The sequence below is a fragment of the Camarhynchus parvulus genome, chromosome 1 (assembly GCF_901933205.1).
Source record: "Camarhynchus parvulus chromosome 1, STF_HiC, whole genome shotgun sequence".
In the NCBI taxonomy this organism is placed as follows: domain Eukaryota; kingdom Metazoa; phylum Chordata; class Aves; order Passeriformes; family Thraupidae; genus Camarhynchus; species Camarhynchus parvulus.
In genome coordinates, this window is record NC_044571.1 from 65693559 (window position 1) to 65718867 (window position 25309).

Genomic DNA, 25309 nt, shown 5'->3' on the forward strand with positions numbered 1-25309 from the left:
TTTCAGGAAGGACCTGTCCCGGGGCGGCCCGGCGGTCACACACAAACGCCTCGGCGGCCCCGCACGGCTCCGGGCAGGGCAGCGATCGGGGCACCCCCTCCGCGGGCAGCCCGGGCCGGCGGGATGGCGGCCCCCGAGGGGTTGCGCTCCTGCGGGATGCGGGGCTGGGGGCGAGCGGCAACGGGGGTGTGTGAAGGGCGGGTTCGGCGCGGGTGGTTCGTGTGTGCCTGTGCCTGCGGGTGAGTTCTGTCACGGGGAGCCCGTGTGCCGGAGGGGCAGAACTCGGCGGGTGCGGAGCGGTGAGCCCGGCGAGGGGCGGCGTGCGGCGGGTGCGGGGAGGTGCACGATGAAAGTGTGCGTGTGAGTGTGTGAGTGTACGTGTGAGTGTGTGTGTAACACCGTGGGCGTGTGCTCGTCCGTATGTGCTTGAGCGTGTGTGTGTATCTGTATCTGTGTGGATGCGCGTGTGTGAGCGGTGCCAAGTGTGCGAGCGTGTGCGAGTGTGGGGATGTGCGCTTGTGTGTGAGCGATCTCGGGTGTGTGCGATCGTGTGTGTGTGTGAGCGTGTGTGTGCGATGGTGTGTGTGTGAGCGCGGCCGGGGGCGCGGGGGGCGGGGGGCCGAGGGGCGGGCCAGCGGCCGCGGCGCTGCTGGCCGCGCTCCAGCCCGGCGCACTAATACAGCCTGGCGGCTCCCGCCTGACTGACGCCGGCCGGGGCTGCTGCTGCCGCTGCCGCTGCGCCCTGGCCCCGCCGCCGCCGCGCAGCTGCAGCCCCGCTCCCGCCCGCGGCGCGCCGAGACCCCAGCCCGCGCCCGTGGCAGGTAAGAGCCGGGGCTCCCGGCAGCGCCCCGGGAAGGGCGGAGGGGGGAAGCAGAGGGGACAGGGAACAGTGCCGTCGCTCCAAACTTCGTGCCGGGGCTGTCCCGCGTCCTTCCCGAGCGGTGCCGGGTGGCGGGGCGGCGGCGGCCGCAGCATCCATCCCCCGAGCGCCCGGGCCGGAGCAGCCGCGGCGGCGCCCCGGGCCAGGGTCCCCCTGGCTGGCGGCCCCGGCCCCGCTGCGCTGGGGCGGTGTGCGGGCGGGGGCTGGGGCCGCAGAGCAGCGAGATGAGACAGACCGACGCCAGGACGGCGAGCGAAAGGAGGAGCGCGGGGAAAAACATTTTTATGGATGGCTAAACGTTGACAAGTCTTCCCGGTGTCAGGATTTCTTTCTTTCTCGCTTAAGTAGGAGAGGGGAGGTTAAAAATAAAAAGAAGAGAAAAGGAAAAACAGAGCCTCACATGGCACGTTTGGAAATACTTTTCCTTTCAGAGGTTATTTTCTGTTCAAGAAATCCCGCTCCTAGACACGCTCCCGGGAAAAACGGAGCAGAATTGCTGGGATTCGGGGTTTTTATTCCAGCTACGAACGGTGACTCTGATTGGCTTCTTGTCTTTTGGCTCCGAAGTTAAACGTTACGCGTTTGTTTGTTAGCAAGTAACCAACATTTCCAAAAACAATAGCCCTCGCTATGGCAAATTACAAATCACTGCAATTTTATCTCCGTGCCCAGGCAGCCCTAAGTGGGGGGAAATTCGGAGTTCGGCTCATTGATAACAATTCGGATATTGTTTGGTAACTTTGTGTTTGATTTTATGGGTAAATTTATTTCATGCTAGCCAGGTCTGCTTTAAAAGAGGCAATAGTGGAATAAACATAAAAGACACACACATGGACACGTGAGGATGCACAGACACGCACGCCCGCTGTTAATTACTTGCATCTTATAAATTAGTGAAAGAAATATTTCAGCCCAGAATGGTCAACTATTTAGTGAAGGAGCTCTCCCTTGGTAGAAGTAGGAAATTGTGTGCACATCTTGGGAATGAATTCAAGTTGGCAGTGGTTTGGGAAGGGCACTGCAGATGACACAAGTTTCAGTACTCTTCAGCATCTCCGATGTGTGGAAATGTGCCCCTCTATATGTGCAAGCATTGGTGTGGTAGGACTAGTCTTCCCATCTTCAGGAGCATAAGATGAAGAAAGTGCTGCAAAATTCTTCTCCTCAGCAACGGTAGGACAAATGTCATCACTCAAACAAACCTCATCTGTTTTAATCCAGCCAGACAACTCCCTTCTTTCAGATTTGATAAGTGCCAGTGTCTGGCTTGTTCTTCTTTGCTTCCTGTTAGATTTTAAAGCAGACGCTGGGGATGTCTGTGGTTTGTTTTTTGGTTTTTTAAATATTGAGTTAATTTGACTTAGTAGCTAAAATAAACATGCCCAAAAATACATTTTAAGTCAGTTGTATCAGGAAGGATATCTTGTATTTGCTGGGTTTAGCAGTAGTTCCCATTCCCCTCTGCCCTTTGGGATGGAATTAGAAACATTTTCTTCTTTACTTTATTAGCTTGCACATAAGCTGATAAACAGGAATTCTGTCAAAAGTGCCTTGAATAGGGGTCAAGTGTATTTTATAACAAATCCTTATCATATTCATATTGTATATGCAAACCAGGAGATTTCCTGATGGATGCATCAAATCCATGTCAGTATTTGTAAACTGATACGAGGTGGAGAGAGCTTTTATTTACCTGCAGCAACTGACATGAACGTGCACAAAGCTGTCAACTGCACAACTTTGTGAAGAAGTTGAGAATTAGTATTTCACTAATAGTCATGCACACACATGCCAGGTATCTGCAGAAGGTGGGGATGTGGCATAGAGGAACTCGGTAGCACCTTGGGTTTGAAAGCCACTCTTACGAAAACGGGCAGCAGTGCTCCATCTTCGCTTCAGTGGGTACAAGATGAGGCCCAGCCCACTGAAAGAGGAGTGTGGAAATGTCAATATAATGTATCACATAACATCTGCACAGTTAATTCTCCTTTCTCTCCTTTTATTCTTTTACAGGCTTTCTGCATCTCATGTTTGAATTCTTAGCTATCTGCTGTTATCAGACAGGGAGATAGTGTGTCATGCAATCCTCTCTCCTGAGTGCTAAAGTGCTGTAATTTTGATGGCCAGGCTAATCTGTCGCTATAAAGTTTTATTTTTCCATTGTTAAATTCAAAGGAAAATGACTACTAATTACAAGTGACCTTTGACCAAAACACTAGCTGGAGTTTATCATCAGTGCTGATACTGACTAACAGTAATTCCAGCAGTACTGGGCACCCTGTTTTTCAAAGAAACTTAAAAGAATAAGGGGAGACAAAAATATATATATATATATATGTATATGTATACATGCTCTATAATTTGTCTGCTGCAAAAAATACAGTGATAGTGTAGAGAGATTCCATTATCTGTGCAATATATACCCTTTACAAATAATAATTACTGGGTTGGGGAAGAAAAAAAAAACCAAATAATGCATCATAAATATTTTAACTGAAAACAACACAGCAAAAATATTCGTAGTAAAGGTTGTTCCGTTTAACTGCCTGGTTTCCTGGTACAGATGGGTGTAAAGAACCATTAGTGTTACTGTGCATGAGCAGCAAGGGACAGTAATAACAACAACAATTTGAGATAAGCATCACGGTCCTGTTGCTGTCTTTGAGAACAGTTGTGAGAAGCACTAGACTTTGAATACAGTGCAACAAAATTAATTTTTCAAAAATATCCCAAATTATTTCCCATCTTATATTTTGTCTGCAGTGTTTGAATGGTTAATACTGTGGGAATTTCACAGGTGGAAAGGTGACTAAAAGAGACTTGGGCCCTGTGTATTTATTATAGCAGCTAAAAATCTGGCTGTGCTTTGCAGATGAGTGGATTTAATAGATTGCAGGATCAGAGCCCAGACAGAGATCCTGATTAATACATGTTTGCATTTTAATTAAAGCAGGTGAAACAGCAGGTGGATTGTTCTACAGGACTATTTGAGGTTTCTGCACCTTAGACAGATGTAAGGTTGAGCAGTTCTCTTTGAGGTTCAGTTCCTCTAAACAGGGGCACAGCAAGGACATGGTGGAGGTGGACATGGAGTGAAGGAGACTTCCCAATCTATGCAGCCACCCCTACATTAAAAACCAAGGAAAAAACAGAAGAATAAAGTCTGATAAATGATCTCTGTTTTTCTGAGACAGCTTTAAGATCGAAATGTGTGTTTCTGATTGGGAGAAGCAAAGCCTTATCTTTCATATCTTTCTATCCAGAACTTGTTTCCTTCCCATTCTTTTTTCCTTGTCAGTGGCATCACCACCCTCCCTCTACCAAACTTAGCATCATCTTCGCCTCTTCTGTTTCCTCACAGGTTGTGATACTTCCAGATATCTCTTGACAGTTTTTCTTCGTGTTACTTCTTACATTCCTCCTTCCTTTTGTTTGCAGCTGCCAAAGCGTTAGTCCACACTGTGGCAACCTTCCAGCTTGATACTGCAACCTCCCATTTCCCAACAAGATCTCTTCTCCCACCTACGTTCTGCTCCCATTTTGCTTTTCTTCCTGAAACATCTCCCATTCTAGAGTCTCTCTATATGCCTGGCCTTTGTATAGCTTTTGAAAATATTCCCCACAACCCGAGTTCCCCACAACTGTTGGCCTCAAACTGACTGTCTATTAAAAGAGAGAAATGAGGAGGAAAGGAAATTAACAGACCCGTGGGTCATTAGAGTTTGTTCTGCTTCAGGCTTCCTTTCACCCTCATTACCTGGCTACAATGGGAGCCAGATTGGCCACTTCTTGATAACGGTGGTTCTGTGTTTGCTCGGCCTGGTGGTGAGCTGGGTCACGCAGCCATGCTGGGCAGAACAGCAGGCAGGAGCTGGCCATGGAGGTGCCCTTTCCAGAAGGCCTTGTCTGCCAGCAGCAAAGCTCCACCTCATGAAGAATCCTTTATAATGTGAATAACCCTGCAGCTGAGGTCAATACATTTCAACAATGCCTAATTTTTTATATGTGTGTTTTGTTGCTTGCCTTCCCTTAACAAAAAAAAAAACCCCAAAACCAAAAACACACACACAAAACCAAAAAACAAAACCCCAAAAACTCTACTTTTTTTTTTCTTTTAAGTATTTCTTTGCAGCATTACTCATCAGATCATGCTTTACAAAGCCATTCCTGTCAGGACACCTGTGGGACAGATGCAGAACTCGAGGCACCTGAGGGAAGGCTGTTTACCCTGAGGCCTGTGCAGGGAGCGATCCCACACGCTGCCCAGTGGGCACAAAACTGACCGGAGGCACAAGCAGTTCATGTGGCTTTTCAAAACTCTCTTTTGGTTCCTTGCTGGTCTTGCCTATCCAAACCTACTTGTCTCTGTCAAATTACTCTCGCCCAGCTGCCAGGGTGCAGTTTCTCACCCTGCAGCGTATGTGAGGTAGCTGATTTATCTCTCTCTCATCAACAGATCTTGGATTACTTCACACAGGTCATGAAACCTTCACAGAGATATCTAGAGTAGAGAAACCAAAATCCATTCCCATGGGACGCTGCAGCTCCCATGCCTGTCCTGCTGCATTGTCCTATAGGACCACCTCAGGCTTCTTGGTGCTGGCCTCCTTGGGAGCCTTGGGCTGTAGGGGCTGCGTGGCCCACAGCTGAGTGTTAGGAGGGGAAAGGAAGGGCAGCAACAGCCATGAAGAGATTGGGTATTCCTTGGAATCATGAGATGGATTTGGAGAAGAGTAAAATATTTCTTCTAAGGACTCAGGGCCTGATTTTTGCAGTCTGTTCAGTGTTGTCTGAAGCTGGTAGTTAACAGGACATGTCATCTTACATGCTAAAGAGAATCCAGCCTTTGGTTTTTTATTCCCAGGCTCAAATGTAGGCATCTGAAACCTGTTTAATCTCTTAAGAAGATGTTCTGGTTTACAGAGAATCTGAGCACCCACATTTTCACCTGAAGTCACTGGGAATGGCCAGCTATCTCCTTCTTTCCCCCACAGGAGGGAACTAGATAGGCAAGTTCTCGCTCCTTTTGTTCTTAGTCCTGTTGTTGGGAAATAACTTCCACAGACAGTCCAAGCATATCCAGATATTTTTCATAGAAAATATCCTGGTCCCTTGACCAAGGCAATCCTTGCCACTGAACCAGATCTTTACATGGATAAAGCACAGTAATGCTGGTCTTTACCTCTTCTCCACACAGTTATTTGCTGCAGCTCTCCAAGATGTAGGCCGTGTGGATGCTCCACCCTTCCTCCCCCCTGCAGGGTTTCACAAGCCACTGAGGGCTCAATTAGCACAGATTACTGCGGATGTTCATGCTGGAGAACCTATATGTCAATCTTATTGCATTAGCAATTTCCCACAGTGATGCACAATGGAGGCCTTTTAGGAAAAACAGATTTGAGTGTGATATGGTTTGAACACAATGAAATGCTAATGCGATTCTGTGGACAACTGCTAGTGTGATATGTACAGAAAGTGTCTTGTGTGTGAAATCCATCCGCCCTGTGCAGTTGGCCAGGCTGTCTCACCTGGCCAGCAGTATTGTTGCTTCCTCCCCAGGCCTGCTGCCAGTCAGAGGGGAAGCACTTCTGGAAGTTCTTGCTCTTGAGTTTTTTATTGATCTGTATTTCACTTTCCGAGCTGTGAGATGCTAAATCATCTGCAAAAGATGTCTCCTATTTTAACACCAGAACTGAGTAATGCTTCAGACAGACCTCCCTGAGGTGGGATGTGCTACCATACAATGTGAGGAGAACATTTGCTTTGTCCTTTTTCCCTGTGTGCACTGTAAAGGCGCAACCAGGTATGCAAAAGCATATTCTTGTCTGACAATTTAAGACATTAAATTTCCAGAATAGGTTCCTATCACACTAGTGTGCCACATCATTGGTGAAGTAATTGTTCTTTACAAGTATCCCTATTCACAACATTCTTAACATCTGAATCTAAGCAAATCCTTTTCCTAAATGAGTATTTGGGAATGACTCCAAGAATGCCAGTGATTGATAACAAGGATTACGGAATCCGATTATTGTGGCTGTAAACTTTAGACAAGCATGGAAGCTGAAGTTCTTTTCAAGTCCCCTTCTTCCTTTGTGAAGTGTTTGTTCTGGAGGCACTTGGCTTCATGCTTTGTATCAGAGACAAATCAGCTTTTATTTTAAAAGCAGGAATTCTATTTTTTGCATATATCTAACCCTTCCATTTTTAGAAACACCAATGGGCTTTGCTGCAGTTTCTCTGGGAATGGTGGGTATGTGAGGAATGCAGGACCGACTGGCTGTAAAATGGGGATAGCCAGAGCCATGAGAAGACATTTGGGGCTTCCTAGGGCAGGTTGATGCCCCTCCTCATCATCCCAATACCTCCTGCCTTCTCCCACAGATACATCCTCAGAGTTCCTCCATGGTTTGAGTGCTCCTTAGCCTGCAGCTCTGCTGGAGGAAAGCAGCTGAGAGAGGGGCTCTTCCTCCGAGGTGCCAGTCTGAGTCTGAGCAAGGCAGCCTCAGGAAGGGGTAAGGCAGGGACTGGGTGGATGGGTCTTCTTCCTGCCTGCAGGGAGCAGGGTGTGAAGCGGAGAAGAGGATGTGTCCCTGTGGGATTGCATCTTAGAAACTTTGGTGTGGCCCAGACAAGGAATACTGTGTGGTTCACTCCTTATAAACATCACAGTCACTGGTTTCCTTTAAAAATTAATACCGAGGAAGGAAGTGCAGTCAGAGAGAGATCATAGTGATAAATTGGTCCGGTTTAATATTTTTACATAGACTTTGGTTGTGGTAATTTTGTGGGGTGCCTTCAGATATTGTGGGAGATTTTCAAAGGCAAAATTTGGTGAGGAACATCCAACCCTCTGGTTTGGGTTGCCATCCTCAGCAGCTGGATGGAAGCAGCCCAGGGGTCAAAGCCAGCGTAGCTGTGTTAGCCCAGTGCTACACTAGAAGAGAGGGACCCTTTTACTTGGTTGTAGTAGGGGATGTAGGGTCATAAGGGCTCATCTCAAGGGGTTTTCCAGTCCCTTCTTCCTCCCCAAGACCAGCACAGTTATTCTTGAAGCAAGCTGTGTAAAAGACACTTGCAGACAGCAGCAACTGTCCCAACACATTCCTATCCTACTCGTATGCTCTCCCTGATTTTTCAAGTGGACATGAAAGACAGATTGCCCCTATCCTGTCTGCAGCAGACTTTGCCCATGGGGATACTGCTACCATGCCCATACACCTCTGCTCTCCTCATCTTATGTCACACCAACAAAGCTTTGTTGAAACATCTGCCAATGTGCTCATCCACAGTCCCACAGCAGTCCTACAGCAGGAATTGCTTCCTAATCAAGCATCATGGGCATACCAGACATGACCTGAGTACTTAATTTTCTTCTGTGACAGAATTTATGCTTCTGAAATGCTTCTGCAGGTGTTTGTTTGTTTGTTTGTTTGTGTGGAAGTGCACATAGCTGTGTTAAGGTGTGCAACTTATATACTTGAATCTTTCCTCCTTTGTATCAAGTAAGAATGTGTTATTCCTGTCACGAGAAGCTAAAAGATGCTGAGTAGATGAGGTAATACTTGAGTGGTTACATGAGCTCAGAACAATTATGTGGATGCCTGAAATTTTTAGTCACTAGCATCAAATTTTGTTCTTACTTTATTTGGGAGGCAGTGAGTTCAGGTGAAGGCTCCACAGGGTGAACAAGTGGCTGGAGAAGCATGAGGTGCTGTGAGATTTGCTTTGTGATATTGATGCCTGCACATAAAGCTCACTGTAGAAGGGTTTTCTAAACAAACTTGAAAAATACTTAAGAAAATTAGTTTCAGAAGCTTATTCATTTAAGCTTATACGAATAAACAAGATGTTGCCAGGCCTGTGCGAAACATGGATAAATTTGAGCTTCAAACACTCTGCCTCCTATCATTGGATCTGTTTTTAGTTGGAGCAGTCCAGGGTCAAACTGGGAAGAAATTTAATTTCTTAATTAAAAAACCCCAACCTTCTTTTCATCCTATTAAATTAAAACCCTAGGTGTTAAGTTCTGTGGTTGTGGAAGAAGTTGGGAAGGCTCTAATGAATAATTCATTCACTGTATTTTCTTGTGTGTGAAAGACAGTGGTTTCAGATAGGTTCATAACAGCACCCTTGTCCCAAGGGTGGGTCCCAAGGACAACAGGAAGCTGCGGGGGATCCCAACTGATGCTGAGGGTGCCATGAGTGGAACAAGTGATTTACATGCTTCAAACATAACATGTAGCCACAGTTGCTGAGCCATGAGTGATTACTGGACTGTGCTGCTCAGGCTGTGCTTTCACACTTCTCTCCTGGAATGAGTGTACATGTGAAACCTCTGCTGCCCAGCTGCAAGTTGCTGTTCGGGCAAAAATATAAAAAGTTTGGTGCATGAGGCCTGAGGCAAGGTTAGTGAGGTTTGCCACTCATTTGAGACCCACATATTTGTACACACTTTTTTTTGTTTGTTTGTTTTGAAACCCTTTTCCCTGCTGATGTGTAGAAGATTCCCATAGCAAGTAGCAGTGATGATTTGACACGGGAGGTTCTTTGCCAGCCCTGGTTGTGTGCAGGCTGCTGCCAGCTGGACACATTTGAAAACATACCAAGAATCATTTAATTTAAGAAAACTTGCGTGCTTCTCTCTTTCATAGTAGGTAGAAGTAACTGAATCAGTGTTAGGTAAAAATAACTAACCAAGAGCATGTTCACTGCATTCCTCTTCACACTGATTGACTGAAACAATTTTCTCCCTTCCAGTTCTGTTGTGATTTAGCTGCTGAATGTCAGACTTCCAGCTATAATTGTCTCACTGCTCTGTTTTCCAGCAGCATGGATCTCCAAGAACTGCACAGCTTATGTCTAGACGACCCTCTGAGAAATCTCCTCTGTGGCCTTACTTAGCTGTTGCAGTGACACCGAGACTGATGATGTCAGGCATTCTCGAGACAGATAGCCATGCCTCTCACCAGGCAAATGCTGGAGTGCAGGCAGCACCTTCAAGCTTTATGCCAAGATCATGAGTACATACACATCTGCCCACACTTTTGCTTGCGTGCACATAAACAGATACACTTTTGAGGGATGTTGGACACTTTGCTTTTACACAGTGGTGTCTTAAGTCTGTTGTCTTTAGCATTTGTGAAAGTTTTCCTTTTTAACTTCTGCAGAAAGCTTAGAGTGATATTTAACAAGGACTGGTACAATTTCCCTGCTGTGCCTATGGAGTGAAATTCCCCCATCCTGAGGGAAAGGTATGAAGGTGTGTCAGGGGAGGTTTAGGTTGGATATCAGAAAAAGGTTCTTCACTCAGAAGGTGATTTGGCACTGGAACAGGCTCCTCAGAGAAGTGGTCACAGCACCAAGCCTGACAGAGTTCAGGAAGTGTTTGGACAACGCTCTGAGGCACATGGTGTGACTCCTGGGGTGGCCTGTGCAGGGCCAGGAGTTGGCTTTGATGACCCTAGTGCATCCCTTTCAGCTCAGGATATTCTATGATTCTGTGATTCTATGACAACTGAATTAGAGGAAACTTCATCAGCATGTTGGTCTGCACAGGCATTCTGCTGGTATGTCATGTGAATCTTCCCTAACACAATGGATCCTTTTTACATTAGGCAAAATCTAAACTTACCAAATCTTTCCATAGTGGAGATGTCAGCATGTTTGCACTAGACAGAGAGGAGGGCATGTTTGATTTCCATGAGCTCTGGAACCCCTCTTATTGACTTCATCAGGACCAGGCTCCAGTTAGGAAATCGTAAGCCCACAGTTACGGTGGGCTTTCCTCTGCTCCTGGCAGGTCAGGCTCTTTAGTACCACAGTAGAAGTTACTGAAGTGAAGGTCCTGGAGCAACACATTTCTCCTGTTGACCTGAGGACCTACAGGCTATTTCTACACCGGAAGGTAAAAAATGAGCATAGGAGGAGGAGAAAATATCCTAGTCCCTTCTACTTCATGTCCATTTTGCTGTCTATTAGCAGCAGTCATTTAGACTTGAGGTGTCTCATCTCACACAGCCTGAGCTGCATGCAGTGTCTGATTTTGCTATTTTTTTTCTAGATATTTACCTTTATGTGAAATGCTCTGTGCTATGTGCACACATATTCTTCTCAAATACAGATTTAGGGACTTGGAGATGAGTAGGTCAGATGGGTGTTAAAAATTTGGACATGTTTATGTGGCCAAGTAAATTCTATTGAAAGACTGCTTCTATACTAATAAATGAAACATGCCTTATACTGTTCTTGGCCTTGAGGCTTACTTCTGTGCAATGGTTGTCTCACCCTCCAAAACATGGTGGCTCTATGCTGACTTGTTATTAGGAGTGGCCCCTGTTCCCTCCTAACTCTTGAATTCTGCACAAAAGTGGTTTGGGGGAATGCTGCTGGCACAGAACAAAGCCATTCCAGATGCTGTGGTAATAACATGCTACAGGTAATAAAGTTCCTGTGCCCAGAGATGTTTCCCACCGCTATTGTGCCACAGCAATAGTAGACAACCCTATGTTTAGGCAGAATGGAGCCAGTGAACTGGGCTGACGTGTTTCCAGTCCCACCTTCTCCTGCAGGCCACAGAAAAAAAAGGGTGGGTCCGTGCTCACGTTCCATATATCTTCTACCTCTTCCCTAAATCAAGCTTCAGATCTTAGGCTATACTCAGTGATGGAATAAAGATTTACAGCATGGAAGACTGACCGGTGTTTAGTGTTGACCAGTCACTTAAGCTGACAGGTAGACAAAGCCTTCCTTGTAGTCCCAGGGGAGGGAATTGTGTTAGGAATGTATCCTGAACGATGTCTGACTCATCCTCATGATAGCACATCATGTTGTCACTGAGGGAGATAGAGCTGACCAGACCAGAACTTCCATCATTGTATAATGGACATGTCCTGGGAATATGGACCAAAACTGTAACAGTTCCCACTGCCACTCTAAACTGCATTGAGCCTCGAGAAACACCATGGATCATCAGCACAGAAAATATATCAAGTGTGGGTTTGAAACATTCCAGTTGGGTAGTCAAGCTGCCTCTTACCAAAGGTATATGACTTAAGCAACTGCTGTCCTGAAAGACTGCTAAAATTAAATTGTGAATTGACATCTCTGTCGTTGCAGCCCTGGAGCAGAGTGGCTGCCTCGCTGTTTTGCAATGGACAATCTAAGCGTAACAACATAGGGCTTAGTCTGCTGAATAGTGTTCAGTATTATGTAATTTAATAACATTAAACTAGGATGTTCTGATAATATTATTTGAAAGCTGTTTAGTTTATTTAATACCATTTATATTTTATATGTCAGTTGAATTTGGGGAAAAAAGATTTTAGAAGAAACTGGAGGGAGCGCGGTAGGAAATTGTGCAATGTACTTATCTGAGACTACATCACATGGTCTGAAAAGCACGGCTTTTGCTTTTATACACATAGTCTTGGCAACTCTCCCACCAGCAACAATAGTGCTCAGACTCATACTGATGTCACTGTTGAGTTATTTAATTTGACTGAATGAGATTAATGTGTTTATTTAAAACCTTGGTCAAAATGGAAAAGAAAATCTCAGGACAATACTTTTATGTGAACATGTATGTTTTCACATCTGATTGTAATGTTGCATTAACTTATCAGGAGTAGTTGTTTACACATGCCAATGCCCAGGAGACCCCCTCAGATAAGAAGTGTGAGCCTTTTCTCTCTCAGCATAGAGCAGAGACTTCTACACTGCTACTGGTCCGGTGGGCTTTCATCCCAGGCTTTCCTTGCTTCCTGTTGCTGCTTTCAGAGTTGATCCACAGTGATCCCAGCATTGTTTCATTTTCTCATGTGAGGATGGGTTTTGGTGCCACCAGGCAATGACAGCAATGTGATGGTGGATCTTCCACAGGTTCTCACCAGGGCAGCGAGGGACAGACACCTCCACTGCCCAGGATGTCTGGATGGGGCTGGTGCTGGGCTCTGTAGCCTGAGCCTGCTCCTGCAAGGACTGGAGCCTGCCTGCCTAAGTTTTATCCACTTTATATTTTACAAACAGATTGAGGGTTTTTTTCCTGTGATAAATCACTCTGACTTTCCTTCATTCTCATATGTAGCCCCTAAGTGTTTGGAATAGACTTTGGTTTTGTCTAGAGGCATTAGTAACTATACAGTTAAATACTCCAGATCATTGGGCTTCTACTAATATAGAGCAGGGAAAAAAACTGGAATCTGAATTTTCTTTTTGTATGGTAGGACAGGTTTCCACAGTTCTGTGGAATTGATCTTTGACTGATGAAGGGCATGAATGAGGGGGTTTCTGCTGTGCTCTGTCAAGAGCCCCTTTTGACAGTCAGGACAAATGGGCACACACATAAGTTGATAATGTAGAAATTGCATAAGCCAGAGCTCAGTGCTCTGGTGGGTGCCTGAAGCAAGGTGTGCCCGTTCTGCTTTCCTGTTTTGTAGTTCCTTTGTGCATGTTTTTATGGTGCTTGGCATATGAAAGTCTTGGGGAAGAGCAGCTGATGCCAAAGTGTTGATTTCATGATTTCTCCTCTGTGAGGCCAAGTGCTTCCATCCTCCTAGTGCAGTGGAAGGCTTTTGGGACTTTGAACTCCTTCCCCCACCACTGCTGCTATTGTGGAGGAAGGGAGAAAACTTGTTATGTTTCCATGTATCTGCATTTCTAAGGGTGATGGGCATCTCAAAGGGAAATGCAGTGGGGCATAGGGATGGGCATGAGAACAAAACAGAAGAGCTGGGAGAAAAACAGCTCTAGGCAGTCCTTGGTGCTCAGTAAACATCACAGACTGTCCAAGAGGCTGTGCTGCCCTGGGCCATGTGTGCTCACACTGCAGCATGCTCCAGAGCTGCGTGGTGCCGAAGGTATCCGAGTATGCCAAAGAACCAGTCCTTGGGATTGGCCTCCTGTCTCACTGTGTTGTACCTGTGCCTGCACACGGTGTCCCCAGGTGCCCTCTGAACTCTTACAAGACCTGTATATTCAAGGAAATTGCACAAAAATATGGTTTGTGAAGCTCTGCCACTCCCTGTGCTGCGCAACATTTGTCTCCCCAGTGGCTGCATCTAAGTGATGCTGAGGACTGTGAGCAGGCCTTTATTGGTGGGGCAAAAAGGTCCACCAGGGTGGACTAGGGCAGTCATGGAGCTGCTTTTCTAGAGGCATGCATTTGGAAGCTGGCCCCATCTCCTCTTTTAAGTGCCCTCTATGTAGTTCAGACCTTTGGACTTGCTATGCACAGGGGGTCCATGAAATATATTTAAAGCAGTAAATAGCTTGACATACAAGGACATTTTTTCCTCAGAGTTCCAGTCAGTGGAAATATGTTATTTTCTGCTAAAATTAGACTGGCTCCAGCTATATAAAAAAAAAAAAAAAGGAAAAGCCCTCAAGAGCTAAACTCTTTCTGTTGGACCTTGTCAGATGTAGCAACTCCTAGCAAAAATAACTCAGGATCCATCCAGCACAAACTGTGTCCAAAAGTCTGTGATTTGGATCCAGAAAGCTGTGAACTGTTGAAGAGAGAGAAACAGGCTATATAGGCAAAAAAGGCTTTTCTCTTCCATGTAAAAAAATATAAATAACTTTAGAGAATACTAGTAAATCTTTCAAAAGCCTTAAATGAAATCTAGGAGAAGTTTAAATTAATTTTGCAGTTAATATTTTACAACTCTTGACAGTACAGTTAGATTGGAGTGGCAGAGAGCTAGTTGAAATCAGAACAGTGTTCTACACATTGCTTCCATAGAATTTGATATCACAGATTTATTTACATAGAAGATGATTGAGCTGAACCTACAGCTACCAGCATATAAAAAAGAGGGTAAATTTTATTTTGTTCTTATAATAATCTTAGTCCTGCAACCATTTGCCTGGTGCATTAAACTCTAAACACAAGTTGAAGTGACTGGGTACTTTACAATTTCCATGAAATCCCCAACTCTAAAATGAGTGGGGTGGATAGTGTGGAAGAGAGGCTTGGGCCCAAAATAAACATTAAAAACCAAACAGAAAACCACTGAAAATTAACTACACATTTGGAATGATTTCTCTTTCAAAACATTTTATTGAAGGAACAATGGAAATAGTGTGTGAAGCCTAACCATGTATTGTATTGCTGTTCCAGGCTTCATCAGCAGTTTCTTGATGTTTGGAAAATTCTGAGACCCACCCTGTTGGACTACTTGTGCCTAAGACTACAAAAACATACGTGTGAAAGAACCTCTCTTCCTTTATTCCACTGAAGGAAGTGTCCATCACAACACTGTGGAAACTCTGTGCAGGCCTTGCAAGGCAGCAGAACAGTTTGTGCTTCCCTTGACGATTGTGCGCAATCTCTGCTTCTTATGCACTCCAGCACCCCTATCAGCTCCTTGTTCTCCTTCACCAGCCCTGCAGTGAAAAGGCTGCTGGGCTGGAAACAAGGAGATGAAGAAGAAAAGTGGGCAGAAAAAGCTGTTGATTCCTTGGTGAAGAAGTTAAAGAAGAAAAAAGGAGCCATGGAAGAACTGGAGAGGGCTCTGAGCTGCCCGGGCCAGCCCAGTAAATGTGTCACGATCCCACGTTCCTTGGACGGGCGGCTGCAGGTGTCTCACCGCAAGGGGCTTCCCCATGTCATATACTGCAGAGTGTGGCGCTGGCCTGACTTACAATCTCACCATGAGTTGAAACCACTGGAATGTTGTGAGTTCCCTTTCGGTTCGAAACAGAAAGAAGTGTGCATCAACCCCTACCATTACCGGCGGGTGGAAACCCCAGGTAATTATGTCATCTGCAGATGATTTGCATCTCTTTGTTAGCTCTTGCTCCGGCAGGCCTAGTCTTAGTGCATCCTACAGCAGCGCTCTGAAATGTGAAAAGGCAGGCTCCATCTGATGGAAGGATCTTGGGTCTTACCCTGCCTGCTGCTATCATAGCTGTGGCAGCCAGGACTGGGGAGGGAGTAAGGAGCCCCTCTCCCGTTGGGGTCTGCATCCCGTTGGACCCCTGAGGGCACCCGGATCTTGTCCAAGGTGCTGAAAGCAGCTTCCTTTCCCTGTGCGTGGGTGCTGAATCCTCCCCGTCTGAACTGGTTTGCATGAAGTCTGGGCACCAGCCTGGCCTCACCACCGTGGTGAGATTTATGTCCCATTGAAAACCAACAGTTGACTCATTAAGCCCCAGGAAACACTAGCTCTCTCTTCAAAGATAAGAGTTGCAGTAAAATGGCATATTTTGCAGTGAATACAAAACCAGGTCAGTTGATTCTTCCTAAAATACCTGGTGGCCTGCCTTAAGTGGGATTTACTTACCTAAATGGAGAGTTTATGTGAAATAAATCCATCAGGTTCCCATAAAACTTTGACATTTTCTACTGATAACCCTCTTTGGATTGCACTAAAAACTTATGACCTCTCTAAAAGGTCATTTAATTGGGCTTTATGTCAATGAAACAGCTGTTAAAAAAATTTTAGTGTTCAGTGTTGACTTCTATAGGGGTCTTGGAAAGAAGGGCTGGCAAAGGTCTTGAGCAGTCATCCTGATTTCCTCTGCCCAGACTCCTGAACCAAACCAAATTACCAAGAACGTTCCTGACAGATATTTTCCTAATGAGCTCTAAAAATCCCATGTGATAAAGGCTCTACAACCTCCCCAGGCAAGTGAAGCTATTGCTTTTCTATCCTTCCAGTTCAAAATTATTTCTAATGTCTAACCTAGCTCTCCCTTACTGCCAAAAATCACAGTAATTTAATTTACTAATGGATACAGTTGGTAAGTGTATACTTTTTATTCTGAGATTACTCCTTGTCTGGCATGAATTTTACTCTGAGGTGACATTAGGATCAGATAAGTGAACTGTGGGATGTTTCTTTTCACACAGATGAAATAAGGGAAAGACATTTGTTAACATTTGTTAAACACCAGCGGCTGCTTCCTCTTCTGATAATCCTTCCAGTGCAGCAGAGCTGTCACTGTGAAGTTGTATCCAATCTCCTGTAAACATTGTCAAAACTTTTATATTTTACAGCTACACTGAGTAGTGCTTGTCAACAGTTTTCAGTGGAAAAAGCTGATCTCACGCCTTTCTAAAGTAAACTCTTCAATAATTTAAGAAAGGATGCTCATAAAATATCACATTTTTTTTTTATTTCACTTCTTTATTTGCAGGCTGCAGTCTTTAGTGTCTTCTCATTTCTTCTGGTTCTGGTGCGGTTAATGGAGTCTCCTCAAAGCTGACAGCACTGAACAGTGCTGATTTCAACCCTGGTTTTCTCATCTGTTCAGTGCCAGCTAACAAACACTGCTAATGGAATAGTCCAGCAGCTGCTAAATGGCTGCCAAAACTTGTTGTTCTGATCCTGAAACTCAGAAGCTTTCAGCTGTGAATGGGTCTCTATTGTCTGTCTATGAAGCAGACTGGCAGTATCTGTGCTAGTAAAGTAGAAGAGGACAAGGTGCAGGTCTGGGTACTGCTGAATTGGTAACACGATCCCAGGAACAGCTTTCACCCACGTGGACTCTGTGGACTAGCAGCTCTCAGAGCGCAGGGTTAGCCCACCGGAGGGACTTTGGGCACTTTGGATTTGGCCACCTTGTTTTGGAGGTGAAAGTGAGTGCAACTGTGAGGATCCAAGCTATGCTGTGCCAGTTCTACACAGGACCCAGGAATTGCTCTCAGGCTGTTGTATTCACTCCTACAACTCTGCTTACAGGCACAACTCAGAAGCTGAAGCTCACAGCTATAGTATATATTTGTAAAGTATAGCAGAGTGCAACCCACTCAGGTGTTCTGGGGCAGCAGCTGCAGTGGTGCAAGGAGGTGTTGGCAAGGCAAGAGAACAAATGAACTTCATGAGAAAGTGGTAGCAGTGAAGTCACCACAGAAAAGGCTGAGAGTGGTTGGTTTAGGTGCCAGTCTGTTTAAACAACAGTCCTCTTTTAACTGCAGGAAATCTGCATCTTGGCTGTTGGTGATCTTAGGCTTATATGAGATTCTCTGAGTTTCATCCTCTGGAGCTAAAGAATCCCCCACTGAATAATTCAACACTATATTTTTTATAATCCACATACCAGCATTATTTTCATACGAATGTCCACCCTTTTGGGGATCATTTTCCATCACTGCCATCTTTCTTGCTGAGTCAACCACTCCATGACCAGATCCATTAACTTCAATCCAGAATGAATGAGTTGTGTCAAAGATGGGAGGGAGGGCCTCATCCTTTCTTTGACAGCCTGGAAAATCCCAAGACCTCTGTTACTAGAGTACAGCTTTAAAATCTGGTCAGAGATTCAGGGATTTCCTTACCTCTGCTGTGTCCTCAGGCTGCTCAGTCCCATTTTAGGCTCTCCTACTGAAGCTGCACAGATTGCACATGGCTTTTATTGCTGCTACAACTATTCCTGGCAGATTTCTTCTCAGGTCTGCTGAATAGCAGGTGCCACTTAGGAAAAAAAAAGGCAGAAAATATTTCCTCTATGTGTGCAACATCCCACTACAGAGGGAGTTAGGCCACCTAATCTGAAGGAGGTAGGTATGTTGGTTATGCTCTGCTTCCCCCTTCATCGTTGCCTTCGAAGAGCTTCTCAGAAATCTGGTTTGTTGTCAGCAGAAGCTGCCTAAACATGTACCCTATTGTTTTTGTAAGAGATCATTCATATGTAAGTATTGCAAATCTGAGGGTGCACTGTGGACAGGAGAATTTTTGACTTAGACTAGACTGACTGCTTTCATGAAGCCTGAGTGGGACTAAGATGTGATAGCCTGCAAGGTGGAACACCACCTGATGGCTTCACTGTTGGCCATGTGTTTGGGAGTAGCCATGGGCACAGGGAAGAGGTGGATCTCACTGGAGAGTGGTCTCCAAAAGCAGTAAACTATGCGGAGATGGATTAATGTGTGAGAAATTGCAGTGTGGATGTTGTACCTGAAATTAAAATGAGGCAGAGAAGTTTGCTTGCTAGCATCTGAAGTCACAGGCACAGCCAGGTTCCCAGCAAGGACTGTTGAAGCTGAAGGGAATGGGAGAAAGGTATGAAAAGCAGTGGCAGGACTTAGGACATGACCATATTTGTCTTCAATTGAACAAAGAAAAAGATCAGCAACACATCAGCATGCACAGAAGGAAGGATCCACCTCTGGCTCTTGGTGGACAGTAGCACGTAGAAGAAAAGAACCCCAAAGAGCGGAGAAAATTTGGGTAATTTATGAGGACAGACAGGTCCCAACACATTCAGTTACTCAGTTTTATGCCTCTGGTCACACATCCTTCAGAGTGGTTGAGCCCTGGAGAGTGACATGTTACCAAAAGAACAAGGAGAACGAGGCCCTGGGGGATACTCTTAGCCACAAACAAGAACATCTCGGAATGCCTCCCCACCACAGAGGCTTTATCCCTCTAGGCACTCACAGAACAGTCAGTGGAAAGAGTGAGTGAGGTGGCAAACAAACTGTTCAGCAGAGCAGAAATTAAGAGTGCCATGGTCAGAGCCAGGAAGGAGTTCAAGGCTTGAAAATTCTTCCTGCTGACTCACTCAAGACAAATCAAAGGCTTTCCCTGGCAAGCACTGTTCACACATCCAGATTCTCAGCTTTCATTTAGAGAAGGAGTTGAGTTCTCACAGGGCTGAAGGAAGCAGCTCCCTCAGCTGTGGTACCCACAGTGAGGTGTCAGCCTCTCAACACTGCAGGACATTGCTGCACACAGCTGTGCCTTGCTCAGCACCTCTGCTGGGTGCAAAGGGATCACCAGCTCCTCGTTTTTGAAGGCTGCTGGTCAGAGCTGGCTGATCAGCAGCAGACCTTACAAGCATCCTACCAGTTTCATGGAGCTGCTGTGGAAAACTCCAGGAGCAGCAACAGCTCACAGCCTGGAGCTGTTCATAGGAGCATGGGATGGGAGGAATACAGCTCACCAAAACTATATATGCAGTGATGGTATTGGTCTTGTCCCAGTATATAGGAGTTAAGGAGTTTATTCCTCTCCACTGGCTGTGAAGAGATCCACAGGGGACTGGGCAGTGCATGCCAGATGTGAATACTTGTATTGCCTGTATGAGTCCTACCTGGATGTTTAAAGCTAAAAGAACAGTAAAGAAGCAGAAATACCTTTCTCTACCAAACAATTTAAGAAAGTGGCAGCAAACTCTTCATGCCACAAATAGGGGCATATGAGAGGCAAGAGGAAAGAAAGTAGTCTTCAGAGCACCAATTCTTGTCCTGGCCAGAGGCTAATTAGCAATGCATTGGGCCAGAGAACCATGCATGTGTGGTGTCTTAGCAGGTATCCCAGTGCCTGTGTTTCTGGGCAGAGGAGAAGATAACTTCTGCAGTGAACTCCCTGCCATCAGTCCAATCTTTTGCATAGCGTTAGGGCTCAGTTCCTCAGGTCATGGGTGACTAGCGAATTCCCAGTGGTATATTCCAGTGGGTGGGCAGACAAGTTGTTTAACCCTGCCTCTACTGCAGCACGGTGCTACATTGAGCAAGAAGCTGTAAACCCATTGTTGGTACCAGGCACTGTAAATGCCCCAACTCTCTGAGCAACTGATGTGCATTCCAAGCAGAGTTCCTGCAGCCTCTTCTCATGCACATGTTTTGCATTATCTATACATTATTTGCTTTATTCAATAGCAATTATTCCACTCTTTCATTAAGCTGGATAAATGAGAGTTTGCTGTAATTAAAAGTTGTTAGCTAACCTACCTAAAAATAATTTGCCTTACCTAGACAGCTTTTTGGCCCAAGCAATATGTTAAAACTTGTTCAAACTGTATATTCCCATCAACATTTAAAAACAAGAGAACAAGAGCGTACATTGCTATTTGTTTCCATAAACCAGTAAGGATAGACTGGAAGATGATGTGCTGCTGGGTTTTAGGCCAGAGGAACTCTGGATACTAGGTCAGTCAATACAAGCCTGCTGAATTGTCCCTGATGCTGGGACAATTCATCCTTCTCACAATAACTCAAATTGCCTCCTTATCTTTTTTGGGGACTTTTAGATCTACGTGATACCAACTGGGAATTCATTCTCCCTACCTGTGTTGAAAGCCTTAGCTAAGATAATTAGGCATTATGTGAGCTTGTAACTAATAGAGAAATCTTGAGGTACAGAAATCACCCATTGTAGGGGCTGCTCTCCCCACCAAGGACTATGGAAGACACAGTTAAAGCCTCAGGTTGAACTCTCATATTGAAAATTATTCATCAAGCCTCCTTGTGTTCCAGCCTAGGGACTGCATCTTCATAGGTATCTTACTATTCAGGATTTTCAAAGTGTTTTGAGTCTTAATTCTACTCATGCTTTTCATATGTCAGAATCTAAAGTAATTTGGATCAGCTTTGGGTTTCTCAAAAGGGCGGTGCTGTTAGCAGCACTGACAGTGTGAGATGAAAGTGAAGAGACTTTGTGGATAGGCAGTATCTTCTACTAGACTAATTTTTAAATGGGTTAATTTGGATTTCAGTTTTCTGGCCTGCATTTTTCATGTCTTAAATACCAACCACTGACATATGCCTTCTTATGCTAGATCTTTTCTAACTATATTGCAAGACCTAAATTGATATTGCTGCAATGTTTGAATTGTCATTTACATTTCCTTTCAAAGATCCCACTGTCTGTCTGGCAGCATTTTCAAGTACCTGACAACATTTTAGATCTGGTGTCTGGCTTCAGGTCTGTACTTCCTTTTGCCCATCTGTAACACACTGGTAGTAAAATATGCAGTGTATTGTAGAGCATTATTAATTGTTATTAAACTTGGCTGTGAATTTGGCACATCCTGGTGATAATATTTAGAAAACTTCTGATGTGTTCAGTTTTTGAAGAAGGGAGGAATAGGTAATTTTGAGAGAGATGAGCCGTATTTATGAATTTTATGGTACCTTGCTCAAGTCAAGATTCCTTATTTTGCATGTGGAACTGCTGTAACTGGCTGCAGATCTGAAGGAAAAATGTCCAAGAATTCAGCTTCTGATTCTTGGGTTTGGACAGGTTTGTTACTCTTCAATGACTTGTATACAGAGAGCAATATTTGAGCAGCATGGAATATGCCTCTTTTTAACTTAAAACAAGATATACTTTCAAGAACACAACTTTAACAATTTTTTTCTGTTTTTGTTTTCAGTTCTACCTCCTGTACTTGTTCCAAGACACAGTGAATTTAACCCTCACCTCAGCCTCCTTGCCAAGTTTCGAAACACTTCTCTGCACAGCGAGCCACTGATGCCACACAACGCCACTTACCCGGATTCTTTCCAGCATCCTCCATGCACCCCTTTCCCATCATCCCCCAGCCACATGTTCTCCCAGTCACCTAACAGCATCAGCTACCCCAACTCACCAGAAAGCTCTTCTGGACCAGGAAGTCCCTATCAGCTCACAGGTAAGAATGAGCTTTGGGACACCCTGACTGAGGCATTTGAGGGTCGTGCCCGGGCCTGGGTTCAGGTGACAGTTCTGTGCTCCCCCCAGACTGTAGGTGCAGATTGAACTGTTGGATAGAATGTACTTGGAATGTGATTTCTTGTGACTGTTTCCTGTATATTGTCTCTCAGTCCTTCTGACAGATGCTCAAGAGATTGAGAACTGTAGTCATCCTGCTCCTAGAAGTGCCTGGGTGAGATGTCATGATTACTCTGGGGAAAAATTGAGGAGAGAAGCAGGTGTGGCAGGCCACCCTTCTGTCCAAAGCTGCCCATCCAAGCTTCTGGTACAATTCATGGAAAAAAGTACTTGCAAGACCTAAGTTAAGGACCTAGGATGGTCAGGGTAGGAATCTTTAGAAACTCCATCAAGGAGAAAGGATAAAATGGGGAAAGTGGTGTGCAGAAAGTTTTTTAAGTTTATGGCAACCTACTGACTGTATAAATTTCAGAAAGTTAAGGTGTTTAACAATCTGGCCCAACACTTGGAGAAGTCACCAGGCAAGTTCCTGTGACTTTGGAACATGTTCCACAGTTCTGAGATTAGCAGGCTTATGTCACTCAGATTGCTTGTGTTGTGAACTCCTGACTTAGTACAGCTCTAATTACCTGAAAATTTAACTGTGCTTTTGCTGCTAATGCAACACAGCTAAGAGCTAATTTTAATAGCAAAACATGGTTCAGATTCACTTCAGCACTTTAACTTTCAAGAAGTTTCAGTTATGTCAGCTTTTTCACAAAGATGAATTCAGGTCAGAATCTTGTCATTTAAGATTTTAGTGTCTTAACTATGAAGCATTTAAATTCAGGTCCTTAATGATATTCCTATTTCATTTTAAGAAAGAAGGTTTTTTTACAAGGTTTTTGTAGCATTTGAACTTCCTTTTAAATTGAATACTCTCAACACAGTGTGTTTTTCCTTCCCTCTTCATTCATTGAATGTGCCTTCATTCATTTTTTCTCTAGATCTCTATTTCTGATTAAATCATATTTAGCAACACTGAAACATTTCATCAAGTAGCAAGACTTGTTTGTCTTGCCAATATTTTTCTTTCACCTGTGTGTAACTAAGCTGGATTCAGTGGAGCTGGTCCTGACAGGTAAATCGGGCCCATTCCAGCTGTGTAATGACTCTGACTCGTGCATTTAACTGAACTTGGGACCTCACAAAGCTACTTAATAATGGAAGTGGCTCAACCTGAGCTTCAGTATATCACAGCACAGGGCTTACTGATAAGCAAAATTTGCCTGTGTAACAATTAGGGATGGCAGGCTATCTAAAGCAAACTAGAGTTACATCAAGAACCTTGAGAGGGGTTGCTGTGACCAAATATAGATGTCAGCAATGCAGGTTTCTGCATCTCATGGAATTATCTATACTCTCCCTGTAACCAATAGAGGAAAACAGACACTCCTAGAAAAGGATTCATTGCATCTTCTTGTATATGTCCAATACAATGTGCCTGCAGGTTCCTGTTTTTCTTTAGTGGATATAAGGAGACCTAAATGTGACTAGTTTAGGAGCAGACATCAAAAATATCCATACAACCACATGATTCTGTGATTATATTCCTTTCTGTAACTTATTTTCTCTTCCACTATTTCTTGACTTTGTTTTACTGGTTTCTGTTGAAGGATTATGTCATCTAAGTGTTAGAAATATCATATAGTGTATGAAATTCCTAGGTCCTGGGCAGTGCTTAAATAGAATAGAATAACATGGCTTACTTGGAAGATTCAGTGGTTGTCTCATGATACAGTTCATAGTTATCCACTTTGGGTCAAGTTGCTCCATTTTGAGGGGCCAGCCAGCAGACCCCAAACACAAGAGGGAATTTCAGTCTGGAACCAAGTTAAACCCTTCCTAAAGAGGCCCTTTGTCCTGCAAGCTTGTATGTTGCTATAATTTTCATATAAGCCCCTTGAGTTTCTGTTTAAATGAGGCAGAACTACACACTTTTTGTGCTTATGCATTGAACGTTGTCATTTTATAATATGAAAATGAAGTCCTTTTTAATTTGGCTTTCTAAAGCCTCCAGCCTTTCTGGATAATCCCCACTGTAGAGTCACCTTCTGTTTTCTAGCTCATGTTGCTGTAAATGAAACAAATCAGGAACCGAGCAGTTGTGACTTGATACTTCTCCTCCCAATGTTTTCATTATATCTATTGCTCTTTGATGAGAGACTGAACTAACCAGGAGAGGGACAGACTTCCCTTGCAGGACAGGGGGAAAAAGACAAGTCTGGAGGGAGTTTTGTCAAGTCTGATTTCTGCAGCTTTCCATAGGCTTTTTTTACAGTTTATGAAGGAAGAGAGCTTTCTCTCAGAAGATGAAATAAAGTCAGTTTCTGCTCTTAAATCGTCCTCCTCAAGTTTTAAATTAAAGACAGAATTCTGGAAATAACAGATGAAACTGCATTACTTTCTTAGGGTAACAACCAGTGTTAACAGAGAACTTGATTTTACATGGGTCTAGGCCTGAGGCACTGTTGTGACCATCCCTCTCTCTTTCAAGCACTGCATGTCCAACATGACAGCTTTTCCTTCCCATCTTTGCTGAACATACAATGGTCTTAATCTGGAGACTGAAGGGAGGTTAGATTCAGATCTGTGCTTTTTCCAGTCTTCTCAAGACAAACAGTACTGACATAGTAAAATACTCACCAGGAAAAAACAGGAGGAATTTATCAACATAGCGACTTAGGTGTTTTTCTTCCTTTCTTTCTCCTTTCTTTTTTCTTTCTTTCTGTAGTGGAAACTCCACCTCCGCCCTACCATGCAAGAGAACCTCCAGGAATCCATAATGGACGGTCAATGGATGCAATAGCTGAAAGTCAGCTAGTGCTGTCTTTGCCCAATGGAGGTAAATCTGCCGATGGAGAAGCTGAAAGTAAATACCATTTGTACTATTCTTTGAATAAAAACTTTTAAGAAAAAAATTGTTCTAAAAAAATTGTTATTTGCACATGAAGGGTTAGTGATCTGTTATAATAAGTTTCAGTCAGTTTTGCAGTAAGGCTGTGTGCTA

The 25309-nt window shown here is 44.4% G+C and overlaps 1 protein-coding gene across 3 annotated transcripts in view; it reads left to right on the forward strand.

The window, feature by feature from the left end:
• The first annotated feature begins 725 nt into the window (after positions 1-725).
• SMAD9 (SMAD family member 9) overlaps positions 726-25309 on the forward strand; it is a 43142-nt gene continuing 18558 nt past the window's right edge. For 2 of the 3 annotated variants that reach the window (XM_030943433.1, XM_030943451.1), the window contains exons 1-4: positions 726-821; positions 15000-15631; positions 21983-22240; positions 25034-25171. In XM_030943433.1, coding sequence (XP_030799293.1) covers positions 15220-15631; positions 21983-22240; positions 25034-25171 — 808 coding nt within the window. In that variant the 5' untranslated portion in view covers positions 726-821; positions 15000-15219. The remainder of the gene's footprint in view (positions 822-14999; positions 15632-21982; positions 22241-25033; positions 25172-25309) is intronic. The other variant, XM_030943443.1, reaches the window with a different exon arrangement.